The 27,417-nt window shown below is 42.3% G+C and overlaps 1 protein-coding gene across 4 annotated transcripts in view; it reads right to left on the bottom strand.

Annotated features, from left to right (window-relative positions):
- Positions 1–14,269: 14,269 nt before the first annotated feature.
- Positions 14,270–27,417, bottom strand: part of LOC124006811 (collagen alpha-1(V) chain-like) — a 125,697-nt gene continuing 112,549 nt past the window's right edge. For 2 of the 4 annotated variants that reach the window (XM_046316976.1, XM_046316978.1), the window contains 9 exons: positions 27,326–27,379; positions 26,820–26,927; positions 26,488–26,577; positions 26,310–26,363; positions 25,818–26,082; positions 25,262–25,374; positions 20,889–20,957; positions 16,978–17,211; positions 14,270–16,857 (listed from right to left, as the gene is read on the bottom strand). In XM_046316976.1, the coding sequence (XP_046172932.1) occupies positions 16,711–16,857; positions 16,978–17,211; positions 20,889–20,957; positions 25,262–25,374; positions 25,818–26,082; positions 26,310–26,363; positions 26,488–26,577; positions 26,820–26,927; positions 27,326–27,379 (1,134 nt within the window). In that variant the 3' untranslated portion in view covers positions 14,270–16,710. Of the gene's footprint in view, positions 16,858–16,977; positions 17,212–20,659; positions 20,689–20,724; positions 20,813–20,888; positions 20,958–25,261; positions 25,375–25,817; positions 26,083–26,309; positions 26,364–26,487; positions 26,578–26,819; positions 26,928–27,325; positions 27,380–27,417 lie in introns of those variants that run through there. The other 2 variants (XM_046316977.1, XM_046316980.1) reach the window with 2 other exon arrangements.

Below are 27,417 nucleotides of genomic sequence, written 5' to 3'. Positions count from 1 at the left end.
AATCTCAGCAGCAGGGAATGGAGCCATGGCAGATTCAAGGAGGCTGAAGGCTGCTTTCTGGGACGTTGAAATCAAGAGCTGCTCCTGTATAGAACCCGGCCTTGAGAAGAGAGAGGCTTTCAATGTGATGTATGGGAGGGAATACTGCCTCTCGCAAAGTTTTTTTGTGTGTGCGTGTGTGGATGTGTGTTTGTGTCCGCGAGAGTTTGTGAATGCATATGATTGTATGTGGTAGGCTTTGTGATTTCTGTGTGCTTGTGTTTGCACAGAGTAGGTAGGCTCTGCAAGCTAATGTGTCTTTTAGGGTTGCACATTATTTTATCATTTGCTTATTACACTCTAATAGCAGATAAAAGCAAAGTTGGGGATGTGAAAAGCTCTGGCAGACAGCTAAGCCAACATCATGAACTATTCAGTTAAGTGCACAAACACTGAAATGGTTTTATCACCTTGTTTATTCTTCCTCCATTTAGTATGATATGTTACATTTCATATGGTACCAAAAGGGTTCTTTGCAGAGAGATAGGTCTCTACCAAGAATAGTTTTGGAAGACAAGGGTTCTACCTACTGTAGAAAAATGGTTATTTGGATGATAAAGGTTCTTTGATGATTCTTTGGAAGGCAAGAAGGGTTCTACAAAGAATCATATATACCATTTCCCAGGATGCTCTATTGCAGGAAGATTTTCATAATAGTTTGTTTTACTGCAATATCTGTGTTTTTGCATGTGCATGTGTAACAATATTGCTTCCGTCCCTTTCTGGGCTCGAACCAGGAACCCTCTGCACACATCAACAACTGCCTCCCACGAAGCATCATTACCCATTGTTCCACAAAAGCCACGGCCCTTGTAGAGAAGGGGAACAACTACTTCAAGGTATCAGAGCGAGTGACGTCACCGATTGAAACGTTATTAGAGCGCACCCTGCCAACTAACTAGCCATTCACACCGGTCACACATGGATTGGTTGATTAATGTTATGTTACACAAAGACACGTAACATACAGTATTCTGAACAAATTTGATTGGTTGGATGTATTGTTGTTCCAGTTTACATGATTGGGATAGTCTAAGTATGCAGTCTTCCCTACCCTGGCAATCATTCTGAATGCGGGTTGCGGGTGATTAACAATTCCACTTGTTGGATATCCTGACTCGGACTGTAATTCCAATAGGAATTACACATCACTTTGCAAGCCAGCATAATGTGACTTGCAGGCTGGATGTGGCCAGTAAACTAGGAGATTCCTAACACCACTGTGTTAGGGTATAACTAGGCCCTCAAAGAAAGGATGATATATGTAATGTATTGTCATAAATAATAACATTTTAGAGGCTAATAAGGCTGGTGGAACCATTCATAGAGGGGTTCTAGGAAGAACTGTCTAAAGATAAAAGGGTTCTCGGTAGAACCCTTAATAGACGGTTCTATGAAGAACCATTAGATTATAAAATGGTTCTTGGTAGAACCCTTCATAGAGGGTTCTAGGTAGAACCATATACAGAGGGTTCTTTGTAGAACCCTACATAGAGAGTTCTCGATCAAATCCTCTGCAAAGTGTTCTATCGAGCCCCAATAAGGGAAAAACTAAAGAACAATGTATCGGTCTACTTAGCACCTTTTTTTCTAAGAGTGTAGGTATTATTCATTTGTGGATGTCCAGCATCCATTTCGTATGATGAGTTATGAATTGCAATTTGTACAATATGTTACAAATCTGACATATGTATATCAAATTTGTTGCGGCTAATATGAACTAGGTGGTTAGGGGTTAAGGTTTGCGTTAAGGTTAGTGTTAGGGTTAGGAGTTAGGTAAAAGGTTTAAGGTTAGGGGAAGGGTTAGCTAACATGCTAAATAGTTGATAATTAGTTCAAATTGACACCCCTGCCTCCGCCCTCCTTCCCTTGTGCTCAAGGGCGCCAGGCTTCCCAGCAATACGCACTCTTGCCACAATCATTACGCACACCTGCTTCCATCGTCACACGCATCGGCGATTCATTGCAATCACCTGGACTCAATCCCCTGTGTCATTACCTCCCCTATATCTGTCTGTTCCCCAGCTCTGTTCCCCGCTTCAGCATTAATTGTCGTATGTCTTTGTACTACCCGGTTCTGACGCTGGTCCTGTCCTGTTCCATGTCTGTGTAAATTAAATGTTCACTCTCTGTACCTGCGTCTCATCTCCAGCTTCGGTTGTTACAAAAATGCTCAAGTTGTCCATGAGATTCAAACACACAACCTTTGGGTTGCTAGATGTTCACCTGTGTCTTTGCCTTAAAGCTGCAATATGCAACTTTTCGGGCGACCTGACCAAATTCACATAGAAATGTAATTTGCATTGAAAGCAAGTATAAAAAGCAGTAGATCTGTTCTATGTGAGCTATTTCTATGCTTCCAGTTCTTAAGTTTTGTTTTAAAGTACTTTGTTTTCGGGTTATCTACACAAGCTTCAAACAGCTGAAAATACAATATTTTTGCTTATGGAAAACATATTTCACAGCAATTTAGATTGTTGTCGCGACTTCTGCCGAAGTCGATGCCTCTCCTTGTTCGGGTGGTGCTCGGCGGTCGACGTCACCGGTCTTCTACTCATCATTGATCCATTTTTCATTTTCCACTGGTTTTGTCTTCCTACACACCTGGTTTCAATTCCATTCATTACCTGTTGTGTTTAACGCTCTGTTTCCCATCATGTCTTTGTCAGAGATTGTTTCTTGTTTCAGTTTCGTGTTGTTTGTATTTCGTGCGCGACGGGTCCTCGTACCCAATTTGTTATGTTATGAGTATTGTTATGAGTTATGTTTTGTTTTATTAAATTACTCCATTTACCAAGTTTATTCTCCTGCGCCTGAATTCGCTGCCACCTATGCACACGTTCGTGACAATTATACATTGATTCTCTACACTATACTTTCTTGCTTTGTCACAAACTGAAATTAGGGGAAACTATTACTATTTTAGCAACCAGGAAATGGTGGAGAGATTTCTGTATTGTGCATCTTTAAGTAACTTTCAGCCGAGCTATATATATTTATGGATGCCGAGGGAAACCAGGCTTCCTCCAAAAAATTACTGAAAAAATAGGAATCTGTGTTATCATAATTTTGCTTCAATTCGCAAGAGGCTGAATGTTTATTTATTTATTTCACCTTTATTTAACCAGGTAGGCAAGTTCTCATTTACAATTGCGACCTGGCCAAGATAAAGCAAAGCAGTTCGACACATACAACAACACAGAGTTACACATGGAGTAAAACAAACACAGTCAATAATACAGTAGAAACAAGTCTATATACGATGTGAGCAAATGAGGTGAGATAAGGGAGGTAAAGGCAACAACAACAAAAAAGGCCATGGTGGCAAAGTAAATACAATATAGCAGGTAAAACACTGGAATGGTAGATGGAAGAAATTGCAATGGAAGAAAGTGCAAAGTAGATATAGACATAATTGGGTGCAAAGGAGCTAAATAAATACAGTAGGTGAGAGGTAGTTGTTTGGGCTAAATTATAGATGGGCTATGTACAGGTGCAGTAATATGTGAGCTGCTCTGACAGCTGGTGCTTAAAGCTAGTGAGGGAGATAAGTGTTTCCAGTTTCAGAGATTTTTGTAGTTCATTCCAGTCATTGGCAGCAGAGAACTGGAAGGAGAGGCGGCCAAAGGAATAATTGGTTTTGGGGGTGACCAGAGAGATATACCTGCTGGAGCGCGTGCTACAGGTGGGTGTTGCTATGGTGACCAGCGAGCTGAGATAAGAGGGGACTTAACCTAGCAGGGACTTGTAGATGACATGGAGCCAGTGGGTTTGGTGATGAGTATGAAGCGAGGGCCAGCCAACGAGAGCGTACAGATCACAGTGATGGGTAGTATATGGGGCTTTGGTGACAAAACGGATGGCACTGGGATAGACTGCATCCAATATATTGAGTAGGGTATTGGAGGCTATTTTGTAAATGACATCGCCGAAGTCGAGGATCGGTAGGATGGTCAGATTTACAAGGGTATGTTTGGCAGCATGAGTGAAGGATGCTTTGTTGCGAAATAGGAAGCCATTTCTAGATTTAACTTTGGATTGGAGATGTTTGATATGAGTCTGGAAGGAGAGTTTACAGTCTAACCAGACACCTAGGTATGTGTAGTTGTCCACGTATTCTAAGTCAGAGCCGTCCAGAGTAGTGATGTTGGACGGGCGGGCAGGTGCAGGCAGCGATCAGTTGAAGAGCATGCATTTAGTTTTACTTGTATTTAAGAGTAATTGGAGGCCACGGAAGGAGAGTTGTATGGCATTGAAGCTCGTCTGGAGGGTTGTTAACCTCTCTGCGCACAGAACCTGTTAGCGGGATGAAATTCGTCAACATACGGTGATCGCTACATAAATAGTCATATTAAACATTCATGAAAATACAAGTGTCTCACATATTTCGAAAGCCTAGAATCTTGCTAATCCAACTGCGTTGTCAGATTTAAAAAAGGATTTACTGCGAAAAAAATACAATGCGATTATCTGAGGATAGAGCCCCATAAAAAAACAACTATTTCAACCAGCACAGGCGTAACAAAATCACAAACTGCAATAAAATAAATTGTTTACCTTTGACGATCTTCCTCTGTTTGCAATCCCAATGCTCATTGTTACATAATGAATGATCTTTTGTTATCTTTTGTTAAAATTCATTCATGCCGGAAGGAGCAACGCATGTTACGCACAGAGTTGTTTTTGTAAAACGCATCTTCAGCTGTTTATATACCTATCAATCACTATGGCGACTAAGTCAGGGAGAGCTAAATCTAAGTCTCGATATACAGATGTACACACAATTTTAGAAGAAATTGATTGGTGAAAGTGAGACAGAGATTGTTGGAGGACGATTCATTTAGCGATTCCCAAATGGAGGATTATTTTTGGAAAGCAGAGGACATCGTTTTGGACTGGTAAGTTCTTCTCATGCTAATGCCGATGGTTTGAAATTAATAATATAAAATATTATTTGTGATTTCAATTTTTTTTAGTATCAATGTATAAAAATGTAATGTAATGAAATGTGAGATGTGTGTGTCTGCCACCCCACCCCACCCCCACATGAAATAGCCTATTTGAGGCTGTTGAGGGGAGGGCAGGCCCACAAGAATGGCCAAAGTGAAATGGAGACAGTAGATACAGCTGGTCTGTTGTAATATAATAAAGACAGTAGATCTAGCTGGTCTGTCATAATATAATAGAGACAGTAGATCTAGCTGAAATGTCATAATATAAAATAGACAGTAGATCTAGCTGGTCTGTCATAATATAAATGAGACAGTAGATCTAGCTGAAATGTCATAATATAAAATAGACAGTAGATCTAGCTGGTCTATAATAATATATTCAACCTTTTGTCCCTGTACTCTATATATATATCTGTTTATTATACCTGTTGATACAGGGCTCATATGTGAAACTATTCTTATTGAACATTTTCTTTCACAGTGACACTGACTTTGAATGGGAGCCCCCAGTGCCAAGGTGTCCATCCCCCACTGAAGCTGGTTCATCCAGCTCCTGCCACAAGTGGTGTTCATCTGCCCAAATTGATTTCTGCAGGCATGGATGTGCCTCAGGGCCAAAAGGGCACAGCATGGAGGCATCGCTGTGTTCTTTGCAAAATTAAGTCCCCCATCACCTCCACCACATACTTGGTGACCCTCTGCTTTAGAGCAGAAAGAGACTGCTATGGCACCTGGCATCAGTAGCACAGTATTGTGTAGAGGACTGAGGGTCTTCCAAATATTGAAAGTGTTATTTTGTAAATTATATATATATATATTTTTTTTTTTTTCCTCAATTTTTTCGGGGGGTGTGTTAGAATACCATTTTGGTATTTTGGATATAGTTATTCAATTCAAAATGTATAACTTCACCAATTTGGCCACTTGGGTACATTTGGGCTACTTGTGTGGGATACCTGGGTGACTTCATGATAAATGTCATGTAGCACACTCATTTTGGAAGTTATCATTCTGAAACTTTGCACAAGTTCTGTTGCCCTCTTATGTTTTTCACTGAAATTGTCCCCATCATCCTATCTGAATGTTTGTTTTGTCTTGTTCATTTTAAAGATGATGATACAACAATAAAAATGAAAAAAACATGTGTTTTTTTCATTGTATTATCTAAACCAGATCTATATATAACCAGCTTAATTGTCCCTGTACTGTATATGCAGACCATCTATCTGATGCTGTCTGGTCATAAAAGGTATGACATTGTTCCTGCCCATAGCATTGAATGCAAGGGAAGCCAGCAAGCATTTGGCCTTCCTTGATAAAAAAAGTATACAATAATAACCAATCAGCGTTGAGTTAACTAAGTGAGCTCAACTGTGAATGGTCCTGGTGCACCAAAAAAAAGTGTCAAGGGAAGCCAGTTTGGATTTGGCTTCACTCCTATCACAGAGAAATACATAATCGACAGAAACAACTTGAATTGTTACATCTCGTTGTGTTGGTGTCCTCCGGTGGCAAGCTAGATAAAATTGTCCCTTTCCTAAATTAGCCATGTATGGAGATAGGGATTTGGGCTTGTGGTTTTACTTATGTTAACTAGCTAACATTGCCCATGTAATGAAGTTATGCTTACGAGCAAGCATTTTAGCATGTGCTGTATGACAGTCATAGTCCATTTCATCAACATGAAAGAGAGGAGGATGGCATTGACGTTTCTCTACAAGTTTGGTGAGTCAACATGCACAACCAAATGCACACACACACACACACACACACACACCACCACCACCACCACCACCACCACCACCACCACCACCACCACCACCACCACCAACACTACCACCACCACCACCACCACCACCACCACCACACACACACACACAAATCAGAACCATGGACAGCCACATCAATAGCTTATGTTCTACATATTTGTACATAATTACCTACATGTACATAATTACCTCGACACCGGTGCCCTCCGCACATTGACACATTGACTCTGTAGGGGTACCTGCTGTATAAAGCCCAGCTATTGTTATTTATCGCTGCTCTTTAATGATTTATTATTCTTATCTCTTACTTTTATAGGGATTTTCTTCAAACTGCAATGTTGGTTAAGGGCTTATAAGTATTCGGCGCATGTGACAAATAAAAATTTGATTTGATTTGTTGATTGGACTTAACTGTGTCTTATGGTTTTCACTCTATTAGACTAAGCATAGGTGATTTGATGATGTTGAAATGTTGAAGTGGAAATGGTGCTGGAATAGTGGAGGCAGCTCCTGTTTAATACGTTGTGACTTGCAGTAACTCTCTGTGGTTGTAAATATTCCTTGGCCATGCTGAAGGTCATCTGACTGTTTGTTACAGGCAATATTGTCACGACTCTGACCGACGGTGGCCTCCCTTCCCGTTCGGGTGGACCTCGGCGGTCATCGTCGCTGGCCTACTAGCTGCCACTGATTCTTTCCTCCCCTCCTTATGTGTTTATTGAGTACACCTGTTTTGAGTTGGGTATAATTAGTGAGGCTTTATTAGTCAGCCGGCCCACCTGGTTCTTTGTGCCGGATTGATTATTGTGACCTTCTGTTTTGTATGTAGAGGAACGTGTTTGTTCCTGGTCGTATATTTTGGTTGTGAGCATCCTGTGTTGCATTTTTTGGACATTAAATAGCACAGCATCGCACTCTCTGTTTCCTGCGTCTGACTCCACACCCACGACACCCGGAGCGTTACAAATATGCTTTTTATGGACTTCACCGGACAGAAGTTGCTCTCCGATTTTGTGATGAAACAAAGGTGTGGTTGAATTTATTCTGCCACTGTGTCTCGGCCTTAGGCATATATCACCGTCACAAGGCATATGAACTAACAGGTTATAGAGCAAATAATGCAATTATCACAACAAATATGTTGCAATATGGCTTTTTTTCTGACTTGGCTTCTCCAGTGACTTACACACCAGTACTGACCTTCTGTCTTATGTATCCATACCAAACGTAACATATCGTACTCATTTGGGTGTCCCGGATTTACGTTTACTATGTTACGTCTAGTCATTGAGACCAGGGTGGTTTATTTGATTCTATTATATGTGCAGAAGCAGCAGCAGATACAAGATACAGTATGTTCTCCGCCATCTAGGAGAGGAGGGACGGCAGACTCATATTGACTTTTATATTAATACCAGTGTTGATACGATTTGCCCTCATCGCCTACAGCAGTGAATGGACTGACACAGACTTTAATGCAGACGCTTCTCATTTGCTTCAGTGTCTTTCAAACTTGTGCCTGTGTAGTGCTTTTAACAGACATTTGAATCTCTGTACTTTGAAAACATGGATGGATACAGGTGATGCCCCAGGAATAAGGAGTGCATTGTGCAAAAATGTGTATTATGGGAAAAAGGATGAACCAATTGTCTGGCCACAAGTATTATCTAGCTTTTCAAATCACTTTTTGGCGACATTAATTCAGCACCACAAATTATTCTCATTCTCTCATTCCATATTTGCAATAAGATTTTTTTTTTAAAATGAACTCCTCTCCCCATAACACTTGTTCATTGCCGATGGTGGACTACATCCAATCTCTAGCTACCGCTAGTGCTGTAGGGCTACTAATGCTTGTGCATGCTAAATGAGCTATGTTCTCACCACAGTAATGACACCCCTCCCTCTCTCTCTCTCTCTCTCTCTCTCTCTCTCTCCAACACTGTGCTGTTTCCCAGCCTCATTAACATCTCAATGTCTCTCTCCCACGTCCGCTTATTTTGTCTATGCACCACACTATACCCAGATGGACAGATACCATCTGGTAGGGATGGAGGGAGGAGAGGAGGATGGAGGAGGGGCGAGAGGAGGAGAGACGAGATGAGAAGAGAAGAGAAGAAAAGAAAAGAAAGAGAAGAAAATAGAAGAAGAGGGGGGGGGAATAGACAAAAACAGAAGAAGCACAGGTGATTTGAAGCACAAAGAGAAATATCAGTGAAGCTGTCTTTGTTAGTAACCAGTAGAGACACGTGGACACTATCTCTCGTATTATATTGGCCTGGCCGATATTGGCCTGTCTGCACATCAACCCTTGCAGCTCACTATACAACAGTATTTGCTTTTCAAATGTCAGTCACAGTCAGCCAACAGGGCTGGCTCCAACTCTCTCCTCTAGAACATTAAACTCCTTAGGGCTCTGGTCAAAAGTAGTGCACTATATAGGTAATAGTGTGCTATTTGGGACGTATACACCCAAAAGACTGTAGGCATTAGTTACCAAGGGCATAAAGCTGTGGGTATAAAAGGTTAACTAGGCTCTCTTAATGCAGTCAAGTGGCTGGGTTGGGTGGTAAAGTGGTTGAATGTAGCTGGCCTATGGTTTTTGCTGGACAACAGCACTTCAACTTTAGCACCACACGGCTGATGGATGTATGTGGACGTATGGTGGATTGACGACTATAGGCTCGACACATTTAACACTTAAACCTGCACCAGGAGGAGAGGCAAGAGGCAGAAGGCATTAGACACCACAGTTAACATGGGCAAAATGACAGGCGGTGGGAGGCTTAATGGAATGAGATACGGGAAGGGGGAAGGGAAGGAGAGAGGGAAAGAGGGAGGCAGAGGTAGTGAGAGAAGAGAGAGAGAGAGAGGGATGAGAGAGGCGGGATATAAGAGAACAATTAGAGGAAAGGAAACTGAAAGAGACATAAAGAAGATGGAGTCATTTCATGGTTTTATCAGGAAACTACTATACTAGACTCTAAAGACAAATTAAGAATTGTAGAGCGACATTACTGATAGAATGGCCTTGTCTAGACTTGATTGATTAAAGGTTTCTTTAAAGATGTATGGATCCAAAGAGAGTTAGGGAAGAGGAAAACAATTACGGGCTGAAAGATCCAAGGAATAATGGTAAAATACAAGTCCAAAGCATCACTAGAACGCTTTTCTAACGACCAATGACTGAGCCATACATCCTCTCTTAAACCTGCTGACCCAAACTCACCCTTGAACAAACTATGCCCACATCCCAGTTCAACCATAACCCACTTGCCCTTAGAACCAATAACGAAATAAAAGTCCACAGCTATGGAACTCTGGATGTTTGAAAGGAAAGAGTTGGTTATCTACTGTATCGCTTCCCATTTTGTCAGATGATTCCTGCTTCACCTTGTCTTTGGGCAGGTGTGATGCCTAATTGCCACTCCATTCCAGACGTGCTTTCCTGAGTTCACAACACCATCCATATGCGCTTTTGGAATATTGAAATGTATCACTCGCTCACTCGGTGTCATGGTAACAGATGGTTGCTGGAGGACAATCTCAGCATCTGTGTCAGCGCCATGACAACAGTAACCTTTGATCTTGAATATAATGATATAACTCTCCCTCTGCTGCTACCACCTCTCGGATCGCCTAGAACACCAGAACCTTCGGAGCACTAAAGTCTTCCAGTGGGACCGTCGTGCTGTCTCCAGTTCACGGGAAGAGAATTTACAGATGTACCGTTTGTCAAAGATGTGTGTGTGTGCTCCATGACGGGAACAAACGAGGAAAGGAAAGAGAGGGAGAGAGTAGGCTAATTCATTCGATTCATGCTAATGATGATCTGATACTATAACCCCCATTTGAATAAGGTTCTAATTTTGACCCAAACTCATGTGTAATTCACCTGCATTTCTGTGGGGAAAACATCACAAGCCGACTGTGTGTCGTGCATTTACACATCAAACACACTCCCTTATCTCCCTCCTCTCCTTTCCTCCCTCCTCTCCCATCTTGTCTTCTTCCGTTTGGGAGATGGTACTGCTCTGAACACAAGACAAACAAGACACCGGGGAGCCTCACCTAAATAAGAGGTACAACATACAATATATACCAGCATGGAAATAGTTACTATTTATACATATATTTATACATATATTCAGTAGGCTATGGTGTACATAATCAATCAATAGAATACCATTGGGCATGTGCCACTGATCAAGTTGAACAATGGAATCGCCATATTAAAAATAGTAAATGTTGATAAGACATGGAGATAAGAATTGAGCATTCTCATTTCTTACATCACCTCAAAACACACACTATCATCCCACCATTCACACCAATACCATGGGTGGTCTCGCCATAATCAAATCAGTTAGCTACAGAATCTGACATCTCTAACTACAATACAGGCCCCCAATATCTCCATCAGCTACAGTCAGAGTAGAAGAGGCTTATATAGATAGTCTAACATGCTCTCTCTCCACTTTCTTTCTCTCTCTCTCTCTCTCTCTCTCTCTCTCTCTCTCTCTCTCTCTCTCTCTCTCTCTCTCTCTCTCTCTCTCACCCGTCCTTCTCCATCCCTCTCTCTCCCTCTCGCTCCATCTCTCTTTCTTCTATCTGATTCCTATGCAAGTAGGTCATTAGTACGTGGCCTGAGTTGGGGAATATATGAATGAGTGGACTGGCTCTGCCTCCGTTGCCCAAAGATCCATCGGCTCAGGGCAATTACCACAATGTTTTGATATATTTTTCCTTCCTCTCCGTCTTAATTTCCTACCGGCGGGCAGACTGGCACTTGACCCACTGTGGGCCTCCTTCAACCCTCCAACCCTCCAATCACAAAGCATTGTAATCTTCTATCGATATCAGCTGTCTCACTAAAAATGGGACACCACTGTAAATCAGAGGAGACTAACGCCATGGAGGAGAGGATGCAACCTCTTAGATGCTAAGTCCCCAATTTAGGGTAATTTGAGCGGTTCTGGACCTGTTCCGACTGACATTTTGTTAACAAGGCGCTCTGTGAATATCACAGGGTCTAGTGCCTTATATTGCCAGAAAACCCCATCTGTCCTCTTTCCGCTACCACTTTGTCAGCGGAGCGGAAGTGTCAGGTTTCACACCCCACATTTGCATAGGGAGTGACGTGTCACATTTTCTGTCCTGTACAAAGAATCGATTTGATATACTTCTGAGTAAACAGAGCCTGGGAGACGGCATCTTAAAAGAGGACAGTCTAGCAATTTCAACAGTCATGGTTTCGTCTCACTGTGATAATCTCAACTGGATTCAGAGCTCTTAACATTAAAAAAACATTAAAATAATACAAAAAAAAACGAAATAATGTAAATAGAATTGAAGCACGACCACTTTTTCTTGGTCACAGAGGGACAAAATCACGCTGTGCGTAAAGCTGAAGTTGTAAGGAGTCTGCAGACATTCGAATGGTGTCTCTGCATCACTCAGAAGAGGCTTGGCCGAAAATGCTCTGTCGTCAGTTATATGAAATGGGGCCAAATGTGTACTGTCACTAAACATGATCATATTTATTTTACAGTTGTAAGAGAGGTGAAATCATATCGTAAGTCGTTTATAATTTGATTGTTGATTCCCCTACTTTTGAAAAATAGGAAAACAATCATACCAGTAGATAATATTTTCATACGTGAGTATTCCACACAATGTATAATTATGTTTACCAGAAAAGTGAGTTCCAGACCGTTCTGAAACTATGCAGCAATACTAGTTATTGTTTATGGCCATTTCATGAAAACTGATTACTTTTGAGTATGTCTATTTAGGCGGAAATCTACATTTTGCCATGAAGTTCAAGAGGTCTTGAGACGGATAGAGAGTGAATGCTAAGGCCCCTTTAGGTGTACAAAAAAAAAGATGCAAAAAAGGATTTGAAAAAATCTTGAATTTGGCCTATACTATTATAGCCCATGGAAACACATTGAATAACACATGGTTTAAAACCAAAACAGAAAAATAAATCAATCATAAAGGAATACGGTTTTGAGACATAAGAAAGCTCAGGAAAATATTTTTGTTGGCACGAAAACACCATACTTCCATTCATTCGTAATGGTGCATCCAAGATGAGTCCTGTGACACTTGTGGGGGTTTGTAGAGCAAAACCACCGTGATCGTGAGAGTCACCCCTCTAGTTTGTAGCCCAAACGGTTTGGACGCTACAGACAAAAGCTGACGTTACAAACAGAAGTAAACATTTTGCTGGGGATTTACGCATTATGTTACTTAGGTTGACGCACGCACGGGTGCGTCAATAGAGTCTGAAGGATTAAATGGAATACGCTGTTTTTAATAACAACGTTTTTTAAGAACCTGTAAGAAAGCTGAAAGACCAAACAACCTAAATGGAAAGCCAACGCAAATTCAAAGTTAAGCACCAGGCCTATGAAGAGATGATGAGACTGAGTAACTCTGCATGTCGTTCTGTTTGAAACTCTATTTGCTTACCCAGCATCAGTATGTCTCCTGTAGATACAGTATTATGCATGCATATACATCCACCCTGTAAACACTGCATCAAATATGCATGCAGAAACATATCATGTACACTCCAGCTGCAGTACGTCCCATGAAGCCTTTGCATACTGTATGTGTGTGTGTATGCAAATGCATTCTAATGAGGGGTGGAGGTGGTGGAACACATTAAGACAGCAAAGATTTTCTGAAGTAATTCGATTGCCAGAAGAAGAATTTTAGAAATGGTGGAACTTCACTTACTATAAACATGGTTTGCTTTGCAAGAACTTATTCTAAGGGCTGGATTCAATCAGTATTGTCGAAGTATTGTGGAAGATCCGTGCAAAAATATTAAGGACATTTCTGATGAGCCGACATGTACAGCTATTACCATGAATGCAGTCTCCGTGACCGCGAGAACATTGCCTTTCATTTTCAATCGCGGTATAAATGTCCTTCAGCGCTACGGACTGAAAAGAGCCTTAACTGTGGATTCTAAAATCAACAGCTATTGCTAAAAACTTTAAATATTCACCATCTAACTCTGTACGCAGAGTTGATGAAAGTCAATCTGTAAAAGAATGAGAAAACATGAATTTATTTTCTCCAAATCCCATTTATCTGGAGTTTTGGAACAGGGTAGGCTACCAAAACCCAAGTGGCAAACATTGACTAAAAACCAATTAACGGTACATCTCTGTTTCTGAGATAAAGAGGGGGCCTTCCAGTAACACTATGGTATCAATTTACATGTATTTTTTCAATAATGTAATACATATCCTACAAATGAACATTGGCTTTAGGTAGAGAATTACAATATTAGCATTCTCTCTACACTTCACAATTATGGACATGACCGTTTTCAATTTAGCATAGATTTTTGCAAATGTATATCTTTTTCTATAAAAAAAGTGGGTTGGAGATCATGTCTTTCTAAAGTATAACAACAAGAGAAGAAAACCTTACAATTTCATGCATACAGATAGGTTTTAATGCTTCAGAAGACATACAAGAGTGGGTGGCCACAGTAAACTTGAATTTATTGACAAAAACACCATCTCCTATCCTCTCTTACACAGGTTTGACAAGACCGAAAAAACAAATGAATGAACAGACAAATGTAAAAAATAAAAATAAAATTTAAAAAAACTTTATTGACTGCTGGTTCTGAAAATTTACAAAATTGTTTTGTCCTTGTATTGAGAGCAAAAATGTTAAATTTGGCATGATTTATCGAAATGAAAATTTTAAAACGATTATCAATAAGTGTATTCAGCTATTTTAACAGAAATGTTTCAAGTCACATGTCTAGAAGGTAAAAACGGTCAAACTTAACAAAAATCAAGCTACTTATGCAGGACAGTAAAAAGTGATGATGTTGTAGTGGTAAAAAGCAGGCAGAGTGCATAGTTTGTACAAAGGGGATAACTAGGGGCTATAGGAAGTAAACCAACAGGTAAATCAGAACAATACAAAAACAAGCTTTTCATCTGGCTTTTCTTCCTTTAAACTGGCTAATCTGATGGACAATAAACTACATTTTTCCTTTTTATTAATTAATAATTTTTTTTATTTTTAGTTGTTTTTCTTTTATATGATACATCTGATTTTAATCATCATTTGAAAATTCTGTCACATTTTTAAAACAATAGTGGATTTCAAACTATGTAATCGATTCTTGGCCCTCTAGAAACTTAAAGCTATGTATAAACAAAACCTTTGGTAAGAGAGTTGAGGATTTCAGGTACCAAACCAGTCACCTCCACCCCACCCCTGAAAAAGGAAAGCATGAAAAAGCTTGACGAAGTGGAAAAAGATGATCCATTACACATAACACCAATCACTGAGATCCATCCACAAAATGCACCAAGTCTTGGAACCATGATATGGAAACATTGCAGTATCGCTTCTACTTTCTTTCCTTTTTAAAGACATCTAAGAAAGTTAGATAAATTAGACCCACATTTGGCATTCGAGTACAATCTTATTTCAATTAACACATTCTAAGTAAATTGCAGTATGATCAGACACTGGTAGAGTAGTTACTAAGTGGGCCTTGGAAGCAGAGAAGTACATCAAATAATATACTGCATTGATCTATGAATGAATATGAAGCAAACTGGCATGCATTAAAACACCCCTGGACATAAATAAGAATGCAGTGAAGATGTTATTTGGCCAGAGGTAATGGCTAAGAGGGTCAGAGGCAGAAAGGGTAGTCATGGTGACAGGTTAACATCACCAACATCAGATGACTGTACTTTCAAAATAACAAACTAGAAAATATCATAGCACCACAGAGAGAAAATTGCACCTAAGTCTTGATTTCCTGTGCCTCATTGAAATGTGACATGTCACGTTGCATATATAGGTTGATAGATCAGAGATAGTGAAGTATTGGGGAAAAAATGATGTAAAGAAGACGGTTGATTAAGTTAATAAAATCTCCAAATGCCACCAGAATAGGCACTTCGTTCAGGAGGACACAAGGAGAGGAGGAATGTTTTTGTGTATTTTTTTTCTTGACACATTTTGTTTTCTACAAATCAACTCTCATATAGTAATGCAGAGTTTTTTTTCTCCAACTTTTATTTTCATTCGGTTCTTAAATTACAATTCGGTGTGCTTCACAACCAGCAACAAGACAAGCATTCCTCATCTATTCTCCAATTTACACATTCAATTCCTCACTTCAGTATCTGCAAATTTGATGTATTCCAATAACCATCATCTCCTAAAAGGTCACATGCACGTTTTGAAGCCAGAATCAATCAACATTACCTGGAAAAATATACAGAAAGTACTTACAAACATAAAAAAAATATTTATATATATTTATATATATAAGCTCCATTCAGAAGAACGGCGAGACAATTATGCACAAAACAAAGCTTTTTAGAAATGAATGAATGAATGAATGAATGAGCGAATGAATGAACCAATTAATAAAATATTCAAAGCGGGAGATAAGAGGGAGATTTAAAAAATAAAAAAAACAGATCAAAACAAAACAATGAAGCAAACTGCCGAATGGGATGGAGTCCATGGCAATCTTCTGAACCCAGTGGAATTCCAGGTAAAGGTTTGCTTCGGGTGCGTTGGAGAGGCAGACTGGATCTACATCAAGTGCACTGGGAGCGGGTGGAGGTTTCGGGTCGGAGATACGGGTCAGGGGTGAAGATAGGGGTCGGTAGTATCTAACTTATCCAGTTTCAAAACTTGCATGTGATAGAGAAGGCACACTGAGGTTGCAAGGTTGCTCTTTCTTTTAATTATTTCTCACAAAATCCTACAGAAATGTATTCTAGTATTCTCATCTTGAATTTTTGTATTTTATTCATACTTGTTGCTATTGAACACAGAATGTTTTACACAAATAAAAATTGTCCTATTCATTTCATGTGTTTTGTTTTTGACGAAACAAATATGCTGTTTATTTTCTCCATTTTGTTCAGTAAACAGTCTTAGCCGATGAAACAGACAGGACCCACTTCGAATCCAAACTTCTGCGTGGCTCCGCCGAAATCATTGAACATTATGTCAACAAAAGGCACCTGTTCCACCTTTGGTGTGTTGATCTCAAGTACTGTCTTTTCATAGCCCTTTTTCAACTGGAAAACAGAGAGAGGGACATTGTGAGAAAGTGCTTCGGTGCTAAGAACATCTCACCCACACATATCCTTACCCTTTACACACACCCCCAAGACACACACAAACTTCCAGCCACTCACCGCACAGCCGTCCACCACGGCTCTGATGTAGGGGTTATTGTCGTAGGACATCTCCTCATCATTGGACCCCAGGAAGCGGATGGCCTTGTCGTACGAGTCCCCATCCTGGTCGTGCCAGGCCACCGACTGGTAGCAGTTGTAGGTTAGGTTCTGGCGGGCGGCGGCGCTAAGCAGCCGCAGGAAAGTCATCTGGACCACGCCGATGGGGTTGCCCTCAGCGTCCACGTAGGAGAGCTACAGATGGAGGGAGAGGGGATAAAGGGTCTAGGCCAGAACAGACACTGGGGACTAATACAGACACTATACATACATACTATTGGTGCTTGTGTGCATCTGAAATGGCACCCTATTCCCTAAATAGTGAACTACTTTTGAGCAGTGCGCTGATCCAAAGTAGTGCATTATTTATGGAATAGGGTGCCATTTCAGACACAATGTTGCTTTACTGTAAATTCTCTAACAACAATACCGAAGTCTACACATCACTGTTCTCATGTACTGCGAGGTGTCTCGTTTGGGTTTATTTTTTATCAGTGAAATCTAATTTTCGACAGCTACTGCAAAAGTGTCTTAAAAATAAATGGATACATAACCCTTGCACTTGTCTTTTCCTACTAGCACTGACATTGTACTTACTTGGACTGTGATATGTGGTTGTCTCACCTAGCTATCTTAAGACGAATGCACTAACTGTAAGTTGCTCTGGATAAGAGCGTTTGCCAAATGACTCATATGTAAAATGAGTGTCGTCGTTTGCAGACAGCAGCCTTTAACAACTGCAGGTGTCTGCAGCAGCGCTGTGTTGGTGACACAGCGTCACAGCGCCTGTTTGAGTGACACAACGTCTCCCTCTCCAATGCTACCGGCTGGCCTAACAGAATTGTGGACGTCAAATAGGTCGCGACGCGCATTCGTCCCATCTTTCACTGCTGCTCGGGTGAGAGAGAGGGGGGGGTTATGGTTAAGGAGATCTACAACGTCCGGCGCGTCTCCAGAAAGCATGTTACGCTTCATTACCCATAATTCACGGTGGCGCTACAGGAGTAGGACATCGTCTCGATTCCTCAGAAGACATAATCGTCACTCCTTTAGAGTGAACTATATGTGCCATCGTCACCCACTTTTGGGAGGGATGGAGAGGGTTGCTGTATTATGGGCTCTGTCTGACTGTCTGGGGCTCTAGGAGTAAGCTCGTGTCATGAGAAACAGCAAGGCAGACAGGGGTTACAACATGAGCTCTAATCCACAGGCTCTGGGGCCTTAGATACTGACTGACTTATTCTCTGCTGAAAGATTACAATGGTTCTGTAGGTATAGCAGTCGACAAGCAATGAACAAGTGACGATAACTCTCAATCGAGAAGCCCCTGTATCCGCAATTAAACATTTGAGCTTTTATTAAGGAAATGGACATTCTGTTTTTGAAACAAGCTCATTAGGAAATATAAAACATTATGCACAAACATAATTGTCTTAATGAAATGAATAATGCTTTAGTTAAATTGGTTTGTGAAATGTAGAGTTTGCCTAACTCGCCTTGTTTATGTGAATACTAAACAAATGTAGTTTGTCTCTAATGGTTACTAATAGCGACTGATGATCTGTCAGGTAACACGTGGTAACATCAGTCTTTGGTGTGATGCCACTGAACTATTACGGTGGAGATCCGTTTCCATACCAACCAGCAGTGTTCCACCATCAGTTCCACAGGGTTCTCTTCTTCTTTCAGACAAACAGGACTGACTGAGACCAAGAGCCAAGCGCATGCAACGCCCATGACATGCAGTAGGAGAAGGGAGCCACTGATGTGTGTGTTTTGTGTGTGTGTGTATAGATATTCTCACACAAATACAAACTGCACAACAATGGACATTACAAATTACCATGAGAAGGAAGTCATCAAATCCTATGTACATGTTGTATACTGAATAAAAATATAAACGCAACAGGTAAAGTGTTGGTCCCATGTTTCATGAGCTGAAATAAACAATCCCAGAAATGTTCCATAAGAACAAAACACTTATTTCTCTCACATTTTGTGTACAAATTTGTTTACATCCCTTCTAGGGATCATTTCTCCTTTGGCAAGACAATCCATCCACTTGACGGGGGTGGTATATCAAGAAGCTGAATAAACAGCATGATCACTGGGTGGGCTCCTGAGTGGCACAGCGGTTTAAGGCACTGCATCTCAGTACTAGGAGATGTGACTACATACCCTGGTTCAATTCCAGACTGTATCACAACCGGCTGTGATTGGGAGTCCCATAGGGTGGCGCACAATTGGCCCAGTGTCATCCAGGTTTGGCCAGGGTAGGCTGTCTTTGTAAATAAGAATTTGTTCTTAATTGGCTTGCCTAGTTAAATAAAGGTCAAATTACACAGGTGAAACTTGTGCTGGCTTCTTCACCTGCAGGATCATCTGAGACCAGCCACCCGGACAGCTGATGACACTGAGGAGTATTTCTGTCTGTAATGAAGCCTTTTTTTGTGGGGGAAAACTAATTCTGATTGGCTAGGCCTGGCTCTCCAGTGGGTGGAGGGCGTAGGCCCACCCATGGCTCCGCCCCTGCCCAGTCATGTGAAATCCATAGATTAGGGCCTCATTTATTTATGACTAATTTCCTTATATGAACTGTAACTCAGTAAAATCTTTGAAATTGATGCATGTTGCGTTTATATATATTTTCAAGTACTCACAAGGTGGCCATATAGGGAGTTTGTAAATATGAATAGGATGATAACTATGTCCATTATGTCTAGTATGAGTGTCTGTTCATCAGTGGCTCCTAAAGGGAGTAGTACCCCTCACCTTTGTGAGTGTCCAAGTACTCAGAGAGGATCTCGGTAGGTCCTCCCCTGCTCCTTTCAGTCCCCCCCCCCCCGCCCCGCAGAATCAGCGTGTAGAACCTGCGCTACATCGCCATGGAAACATTACCTCTTCACCACAGCCGCAAGTCAAAAGTGGCAGAGTACCCAAAAGCCCCTGGGAGAGTGACTGAGTGACTGACTTTTGTTCACCTGTTCACATTGAATCTGTATTGTTGCCTACCGTAAACCTGATGTGAGAGTGAATGAGGAAGTGAGTGTGTGAAATGAGTGTAGCAGGAACAAAATGGTTTCTAATCACTCTCCTGTGAGTAGCTTTCACTATAGATGCATACCTATTTATGAATAGGTATGTATTTATACAGTACGCATCGGAGTCAACTGGAAAATGCAGAGGTCAATAGGAGTAGTTGTTGTTACTGTGTTTAAATGTAAAATGTGTGTCTAACTGGGAGACTGTCAAGGCACTCAGTCACTTCTAGGTGACGCTCTCCAACTTCAGAGGTAGTCAGGTTGAGTGGATGCATTTACAGTCATATCTTTCCATGGCAACAGTCAATGACCTTTTGTACTACACTTACCTTTTTCTATTGACGTTTCTATTGACGTTTCTACCAGTTGCCATGGTAAAGAATGTCTGTGTGTGTGTCTGCTCCACCAACTCTGTCTCCCTCTATTCTGGGAGGAGCCTTCACCTACAGCTGTGTCTTACTGAAGGTGAGCTGAGCTTGATCATGCTGAACCATGCAGAGCAGTGTCGCCACAACCACAAGCCAGAGTGCCAGTCAGAGACGAGTACCAACCAGTACAGGATCCATGCAGAACCAGTACTGACCAGTACCAGAACCTTAGAACCATGCAGGGCCCTTGGGCCCTCAGAGACCCAGCAAGGAGTCACTCTTGCTGGGCCTCCAGAGACCTGCGGGCGTGCCACTTACCATGGAACCTCGCTTGTAGCGACTATACCAAGAGCCTGGGGCGTCTTTGGGCCATTTTGCCATTTTGCTCTGTAAAATATGAGATGAGCTGTTCAGGAAAAAGGGAAGGGGACGGGGGGAAGAGGGGGGCGTCAGGGGGGCTTACCAGTTTACCACGTTTGAATTCACTGAACCAGGAGCCAGGGATCTCCTTTACCCAGGATGTGAGCCTAGTCTGGGGTACGGAGGGAGCGAAACAGGGGGGAAGAGGAGGAGGAGGAGAAAAAATGAAGGTTAAAGAAAGAAAAACAGTAAGAACAGCCTCCTGAAAAAAAGAAATGCTTCATCCCGCATTGGTCCCCTCCACCCCTCCCTCGTTTCCTTGGCTCTCCGTAGCGTCTGCCAGACCTGCAGAAGTATCGGGTGACACCGAACAGCCCGGAACAGTGTAAAAGACCTTAGGCTTAGTAAGCCATTATGGCATTTTGTATAAACATTGTCTGGCAGCTAATTACTGATAATATATTAATGAGTACACAGTGATTAGTTAGGAGACATTGTCTGCATCTCAAATGACACCCTATTCCCTTTATAGTGCATTACCAGGGTAGTGCATTACCAGGGTAGTGCACTATCAAGGCAATAAAGGTGCCATTTCGGATGCAGCCGTTAGCCTCCAAGGGAAAGCCTTACAGATGCCCCATTTTCCCTTCTGCTAAGTGTTTTGCTCTACAACCATACAGAAGTGACTACACTTTATGGTTTAAGCTTCTGCTGTTTATGATGAGACAAGTAGGTGGCCTGTTTTTATGGTTTTCATTGAAAGCCAGTTAAGCTGGCACTGTAGAGCCAACAATAAGTCACCTTTCAATTTAAAAGCTGTAAAACGTCTAGAATTTTTATTTATTTTTAAATTCTGTTCAGCTTTTGGTTCTTTATAACCACCAATAATTATCTTAGTTTTTCCCCCGTTAAGATCTGTATCAGACGAAATGACCAGTAGTAGCCCAGTGTGATGGACTTATTCAAACAACAATCATTTGAATATTATGGCTAGCTCAGTAATGAGCCAGATGAGACTGATGCAGGGTTTATACAAGGCTTGTCATCAACGCCTTAATGGGTTCATGAATGTTCAGCTGGAGATCAATTAACGCTGGGAGACAGCATACATTAAACACACGCCATGCTGTTTTGAAAGGCACCTTCAGTTCGGCGCGGGCACCAGAGGGGGGCACACTGGGGGAGAGAACTGATACCCTCTACTTCTAAAACGGAAACCGTCAATGGTGTCACAATTTGCGTGCGAGAGTAGAGCTTGAATTCACATACACTGCATAGCGTATGCCAACTTAATTGTCATGATATTCCATAATAAACTGTTGTATTTGTTATCTTCGCTATGTAGACCTTGTGAATCATTGTTCTGTTCCTTTTGACTCACCTCATATGTCCTACGGGAGCCACCGTACCTGCCTCCTGTTATGTTGGCTCTCGAATGAGAGGGGAGTCGTAGCTAATACACACTAGCAGTTTATAAAGAATTCAGCTAGTCTCGTTCTTTCTACACAACAGCATTCTCTCTTGAACGGAGTTCGTCCCCAGCCGTAGCATGCCTAGGCTATATGCCTGTGCTCTAAATCAACAAAGGTAGGGATAATGTTATTGTTTTCAAATACGTAGGCCTATTATTGGAACTGGCAGTTAAACTTATCAACACTAAATAGGCACTTTTTAACTATATATATATATTTAAACTCAGCAAGTTCCACAGACATGTGACTAACATAAATTGAATAATGTGTCCCTGAACAAGAGTAATAGTCCGTATCTGGTGTGGCCACCAGCTGCATTAAGTACTGTTGTGCATCTCCTCCTCATGGACTGCACCCGATTTGCCAGTTCTTGCTGTGAGATGTTACCCCACTCTTCCACCAAGGCACCTGCAAGTTCCCAGACATTTCTGGGGGGAATGGCCCTAGCCCTCACCCTCCGATCCAACAGGTCCCGGACGTGCTCAATGGGATTGAGATCCGGGCTCTTCGATGGCCATGGCAGAACACTGACATTCCTGTCTTGCAGGAAATCAGTCACAGAACAAGCAGTATGGCTGGTGGCATTGTCATGCTGGAGGGTCATGTCAGGATGCGCCTGCAGGAAGGGTACCACATGAGGGAGGAGGATGTCTTCCCTGTAACGCACAGCATTGAGATTGCCTGCAATGACAACAAGCTCAGTCCAATGGTGATGTGACACAAAGACCATGATGGACCCTCCACCTCCAAATAGATCCCTCACCAGTGTACAGGCCTCGGTGTAACGCTCATTCCTTCGACGTCCTGCCTTACAACAGGCCTACAAGCCCTCAGTCCAGCCTCTCTCAAGACTATTGTGGACAGTCTGAGCACTAATGGAGGGATTGTGTGTTCCTGGTGTAACTCGGGCAGTTGTTGTTGCCATCCTGTACCTGTCCCGCAGGTGTGATGTTCGGATGTATCGATCCTGTGCATGTGTTGTTGCACTTGGTCTACCACTGCGAGGACGATCAGCTGTCCATCATGTCTCCCTGTAGTGCGGTCTTAGGTGTCTCACAGTACGGACATTGCAATTTATGCCCTGTCCACATCTGCAGTCCTCATGCCTCCTTGCATCATGCTTAAGGCACGTTCACGCAGATGAGCAGGGATCATCTTTCTTTTGGTGTTGTTCAGAGTCAGTAGAAAGGCCTCTTTAGTGTCCTAAGTTTTCATAACTGTGACCTTAATTGCCTACCGTCTGTAAGCTGTTAGTGTCACCGTTCCACAGGTGCATGTTCATTAATTGTTTATGGGAAACAGTGTTTACACCCTTTACAATGAAGATCTGTGAAGTTATTTGGAATTTTTTACGAATTATATTTGAATGACAGGGTCCTGAAAAAGGGGCGTTACTTTTTTTGCTGAGTTTATATATATATATATGTGTGTGTCACAAATCCAGACATAACAAAAGTTTATTTTTGGGCTATTTATCCGCTCACTTTACCAGCATTGCTTCGTGTAGACGCAAGGAAAATAGACTTGCTTTCAAATCTATCTATCTATCTATCTATCTATCTATCTATCTATCTATCTATCTATCTATCTATCTATCTATCTATCTATCTATCTATCTATCTATGGATATAGTGTCTCAGGCTAGCAGGAAAGGAGAGAGAGAGGGTATGTGTGTGCATGCGCAGGTCATATGTCCTCTCTCTCTCCACTCTACCCCAACGAAACCATCCCACTGGCCCATCGCTCTCCCTGGCTATAAAAAGGCAGGTTCATTATTCTGAACTTATGCAAACTCCTGCTCCTCTGTGCCTCAGCGTGCCAGCAAATTGTTAACATGGCCTATAGCAGAAAGCCATTACAGATCTCCCTGACCTGTCACTGACAAACTTTCCTGTGTTTTACTTCTCCTCTCCTCCCCGTCTCTCATCTCCTCTCCTGTTCTCCATGCATAATAATCCAGCAGAATAGTCTCTGGGTGCCTGTAACCTGCCTTAACCTATTACAAGAGTTTGGGCCAGGCACAACACTAAGCTACTGACACTTAACTAGAGGATGGCATGGCGTGCATGTGTGTGAATAGTTGACTCTCCATTGACAGTGAGTGACTGCCCCAAATATATTCATTGAACTCATGACGTCAGCAGTGTGCAACACCAAGCATCTTACATGGGAGTGACTGCCCCCTAGGGGCTTGGAGGATCCTCTTGATATTACACCCATGCCAGTAAGGTAATGATGAAACATGATGTGCGTAGGCACAGGAGGAGGTGTTATGTGATTATGCAGTACTGTCAAAAGAGAGGCATATATGATTTATATGCAAGGTAGTTTGCCTGGGCTCTGGGAAGAAGAACAATTACATTCACTTATCCACATCATACACATCATACAAATCTTACATTGTAGATACAACACAAATTAAACACACTATTTCAATCAACCAGAAATATCATCATGCCAGCTTTTATTTGTATTTTTTTTTACCCCTTTTTCTCCACAATTTCGTATCTAATTGGTAGTTACAGTCTTGTCTCATCGCTGCAACTCCCGTACGGACTCGGGAGAGGCGAAGGTCGAGAGCCGTGCGTCCTCCGAAACCCAACCCAGCCAAGGGTTTCTTGACACAATGCCCACTTAACCCGGAAACCAGCCGCACCAATGTGTCAGAGGAAACACCGTACACCTGGCGACCGTGTCAACAAGCACTGCGCCCGGCCCGCCACAGGAGTCGCTAGTGCGCGATGGGACAAGAACATCCCTGCCGGCTAAACCCTCCCCAGAGCCTGGACTTGAACCAGGATCTCTAGTGACACAGCTAGCACTGCACCACTCAGGAGGCCATCATACCTGCTTTTAATAATGTGTATTTCCCTCATTATATCAACTAAAATCTTTCAAATGTGGAAGCATTCATTTTAAGCATGTTCTCCCATTGAATTTCTATCACTGGCTCTCAAAATGTGACCATTTGACCAGTTCTGTATGTAAAAGCACCATGACTTACCCCTTCAGATTTCTTGTCAGGGTAGATGCAGCTCTCTCCACCTGCTGTGAAATTACAGTGGACCTTGAACGAGTCCCTCGAGCAACCCTGGTTGGGGTCGATCCAGTATTCACCTGAAAACGACCAAAAATAGGGAGTGGGAGGGGGGAGGGAGAAAAAGGCGAAGAGGGAAGGAGAGGGGGGAAAGGACGGAACCTTAACAATTAGAAACGTTTTCATCAGAGGTCATTCAATGTTTAAATGAGCATGATTTAGCCTTCAAGAGAGGGCATACTCTTTAGCCCACTTACACTGCGACGACAGGAAATATCATCAAAGAAATTCCTGATGGCTAATCCTATTTCTCTATCCGACTTAAGTCCACTATAATGACACTTGACCCTTGGCATTGACATCCTACACACTTGTCTAAGATAGATGCTCGACAACGTGCTCTGGGCGTCTTTTTCATACAAAGTCAGATTACTCCTGGGCTATATCACCCAAAGACTTATTAACGTCAACAGAACACAATCAGAGCATGTCAGATTTGGAATTTCAGATTTTCCATGCCCACCATCGGGGAAGTCGGGGTGGCAGAGTTGCAGGTCCTTGCAGGTGCGGGCAGGGTTGCTCTGCGTTCCCAGCGGGTGCTTCATCTGCTCGATCTCCAGCTTGAGGGAGTTGAGGGATCCGAAGATCTCCTCCATGCCGTCGTCGTAGTCCTTGTAGTTGGCATCGGCGTTGGCATCGTCCATCATCTGGCTGGCGTCGATGTTCCTGCGGCTCCTCTTGGAATTCGACTGCATGGGCAGCGGGTGGATGACGTCACCGGGAGGACCCTGGGGAGGTGGAGAAGGAGAGAGAGGGGGGGAGGGGGAGGGAAGGAGGTGACAAGAGTGGAAAAAGAGAGTGGTTTAAAGTGGGAGCATACCATTGTATTCTATTCTAAACCGTCATATAGCAAAGTTCAGTTTACTCAATGAATAATTGTGCATATAGTTTCTGTAAAGTAACACATACAACATATGGAACTATAAAACAACAATATGTAATGACGTCAACTTACAGGAGGCCCTGGTTGTCCAGGAACACCAGTCTCTCCCTTGGGACCAGTTTGACCCTGAGGAAGACAGAGCACAACGCAGCGTCATACACACAGCCTCTATGTATAGTAGGACATGGCTAAGAGGGGACAGTGTGACATGGTTTAGAGAGGGACACGGTGGTTGGTCGGGGACACTTACCGATGATCCCTTAGCTCCTTTAGGTCCAGGAGGACCAGGTAATCCTGGGGGTCCCAGAGGACCAAGAGGACCTGAGGGGCCAGCAATTCCCTGGAGAGAGAGGGAGGAAAGAGAGGAAAAAAAGTATCCTTATTGTCATTATTTTGTGATCAAACATTTTACGGTACTGTTTAATGACTTGATATGATCCACTATATGCCCGACCAAACTAAAACATGTAACTATTAGGTTAACTAATGTCAGGCTGAGTTGGAGCCTTGCTATAACGTTTTGTACGTGAGTATCCTTCTCGTTCTAATATTACATGTTATTTGAGTTGGGGGTGTTCTCACATTGTCTCCTTTGGGTCCTGATGTTCCCTGGGGGCCCGGCAGACCTCTGTCACCCTTTTCTCCCTGCTCACCTGGGGGCCCGATCAAACCGATGAGACCAGGGTGGCCCTGAGGAGAGTGTCAAGAACATACGGATCAACAAACGTACTTCAATAATCAATCAAACATCGAATTACTCACGTCTGTCTCTCTGCCCAACCTTACATCATCAGTGTGATGACTCACTGCTCTGGAGCTGATACCAGATAAACAACCGATAGGTTTGAACACAGAACAGTCAGTCATCGTTAACGTGAATGTGTAAGGTATGCATTATACAGCATCTCTATCGACACGTTTCACTTGTATCCCTGTGGGCTATTAGCCATCAACCTCATTAACAGTGGAAGATCAATCCCATATGTGATATTCAGCCCTGCATGAAACAGGTATTGACGTCAATATTTCACTGTAATATGCACAGTGTACAACATGTGGTCGATAATGTGTTGAAAGAGGGGGCTCACCTTTTCACCCTTAATACCAGAGTCTCCCTTCAAACCGGGTAATCCTGGAGGACCCTGCGAGGGAGAGAGGAGTAGAGAGAGAGAGAGAGAGA

This window comes from Oncorhynchus gorbuscha, linkage group LG20 (assembly GCF_021184085.1).
Source record: "Oncorhynchus gorbuscha isolate QuinsamMale2020 ecotype Even-year linkage group LG20, OgorEven_v1.0, whole genome shotgun sequence".
NCBI classification, from domain to species: Eukaryota; Metazoa; Chordata; class Actinopteri; order Salmoniformes; family Salmonidae; genus Oncorhynchus; species Oncorhynchus gorbuscha.
The sequence above is the reverse complement of the archived record's forward strand: the minus strand, read 5'-3'. Positions and strand labels throughout refer to the sequence as shown.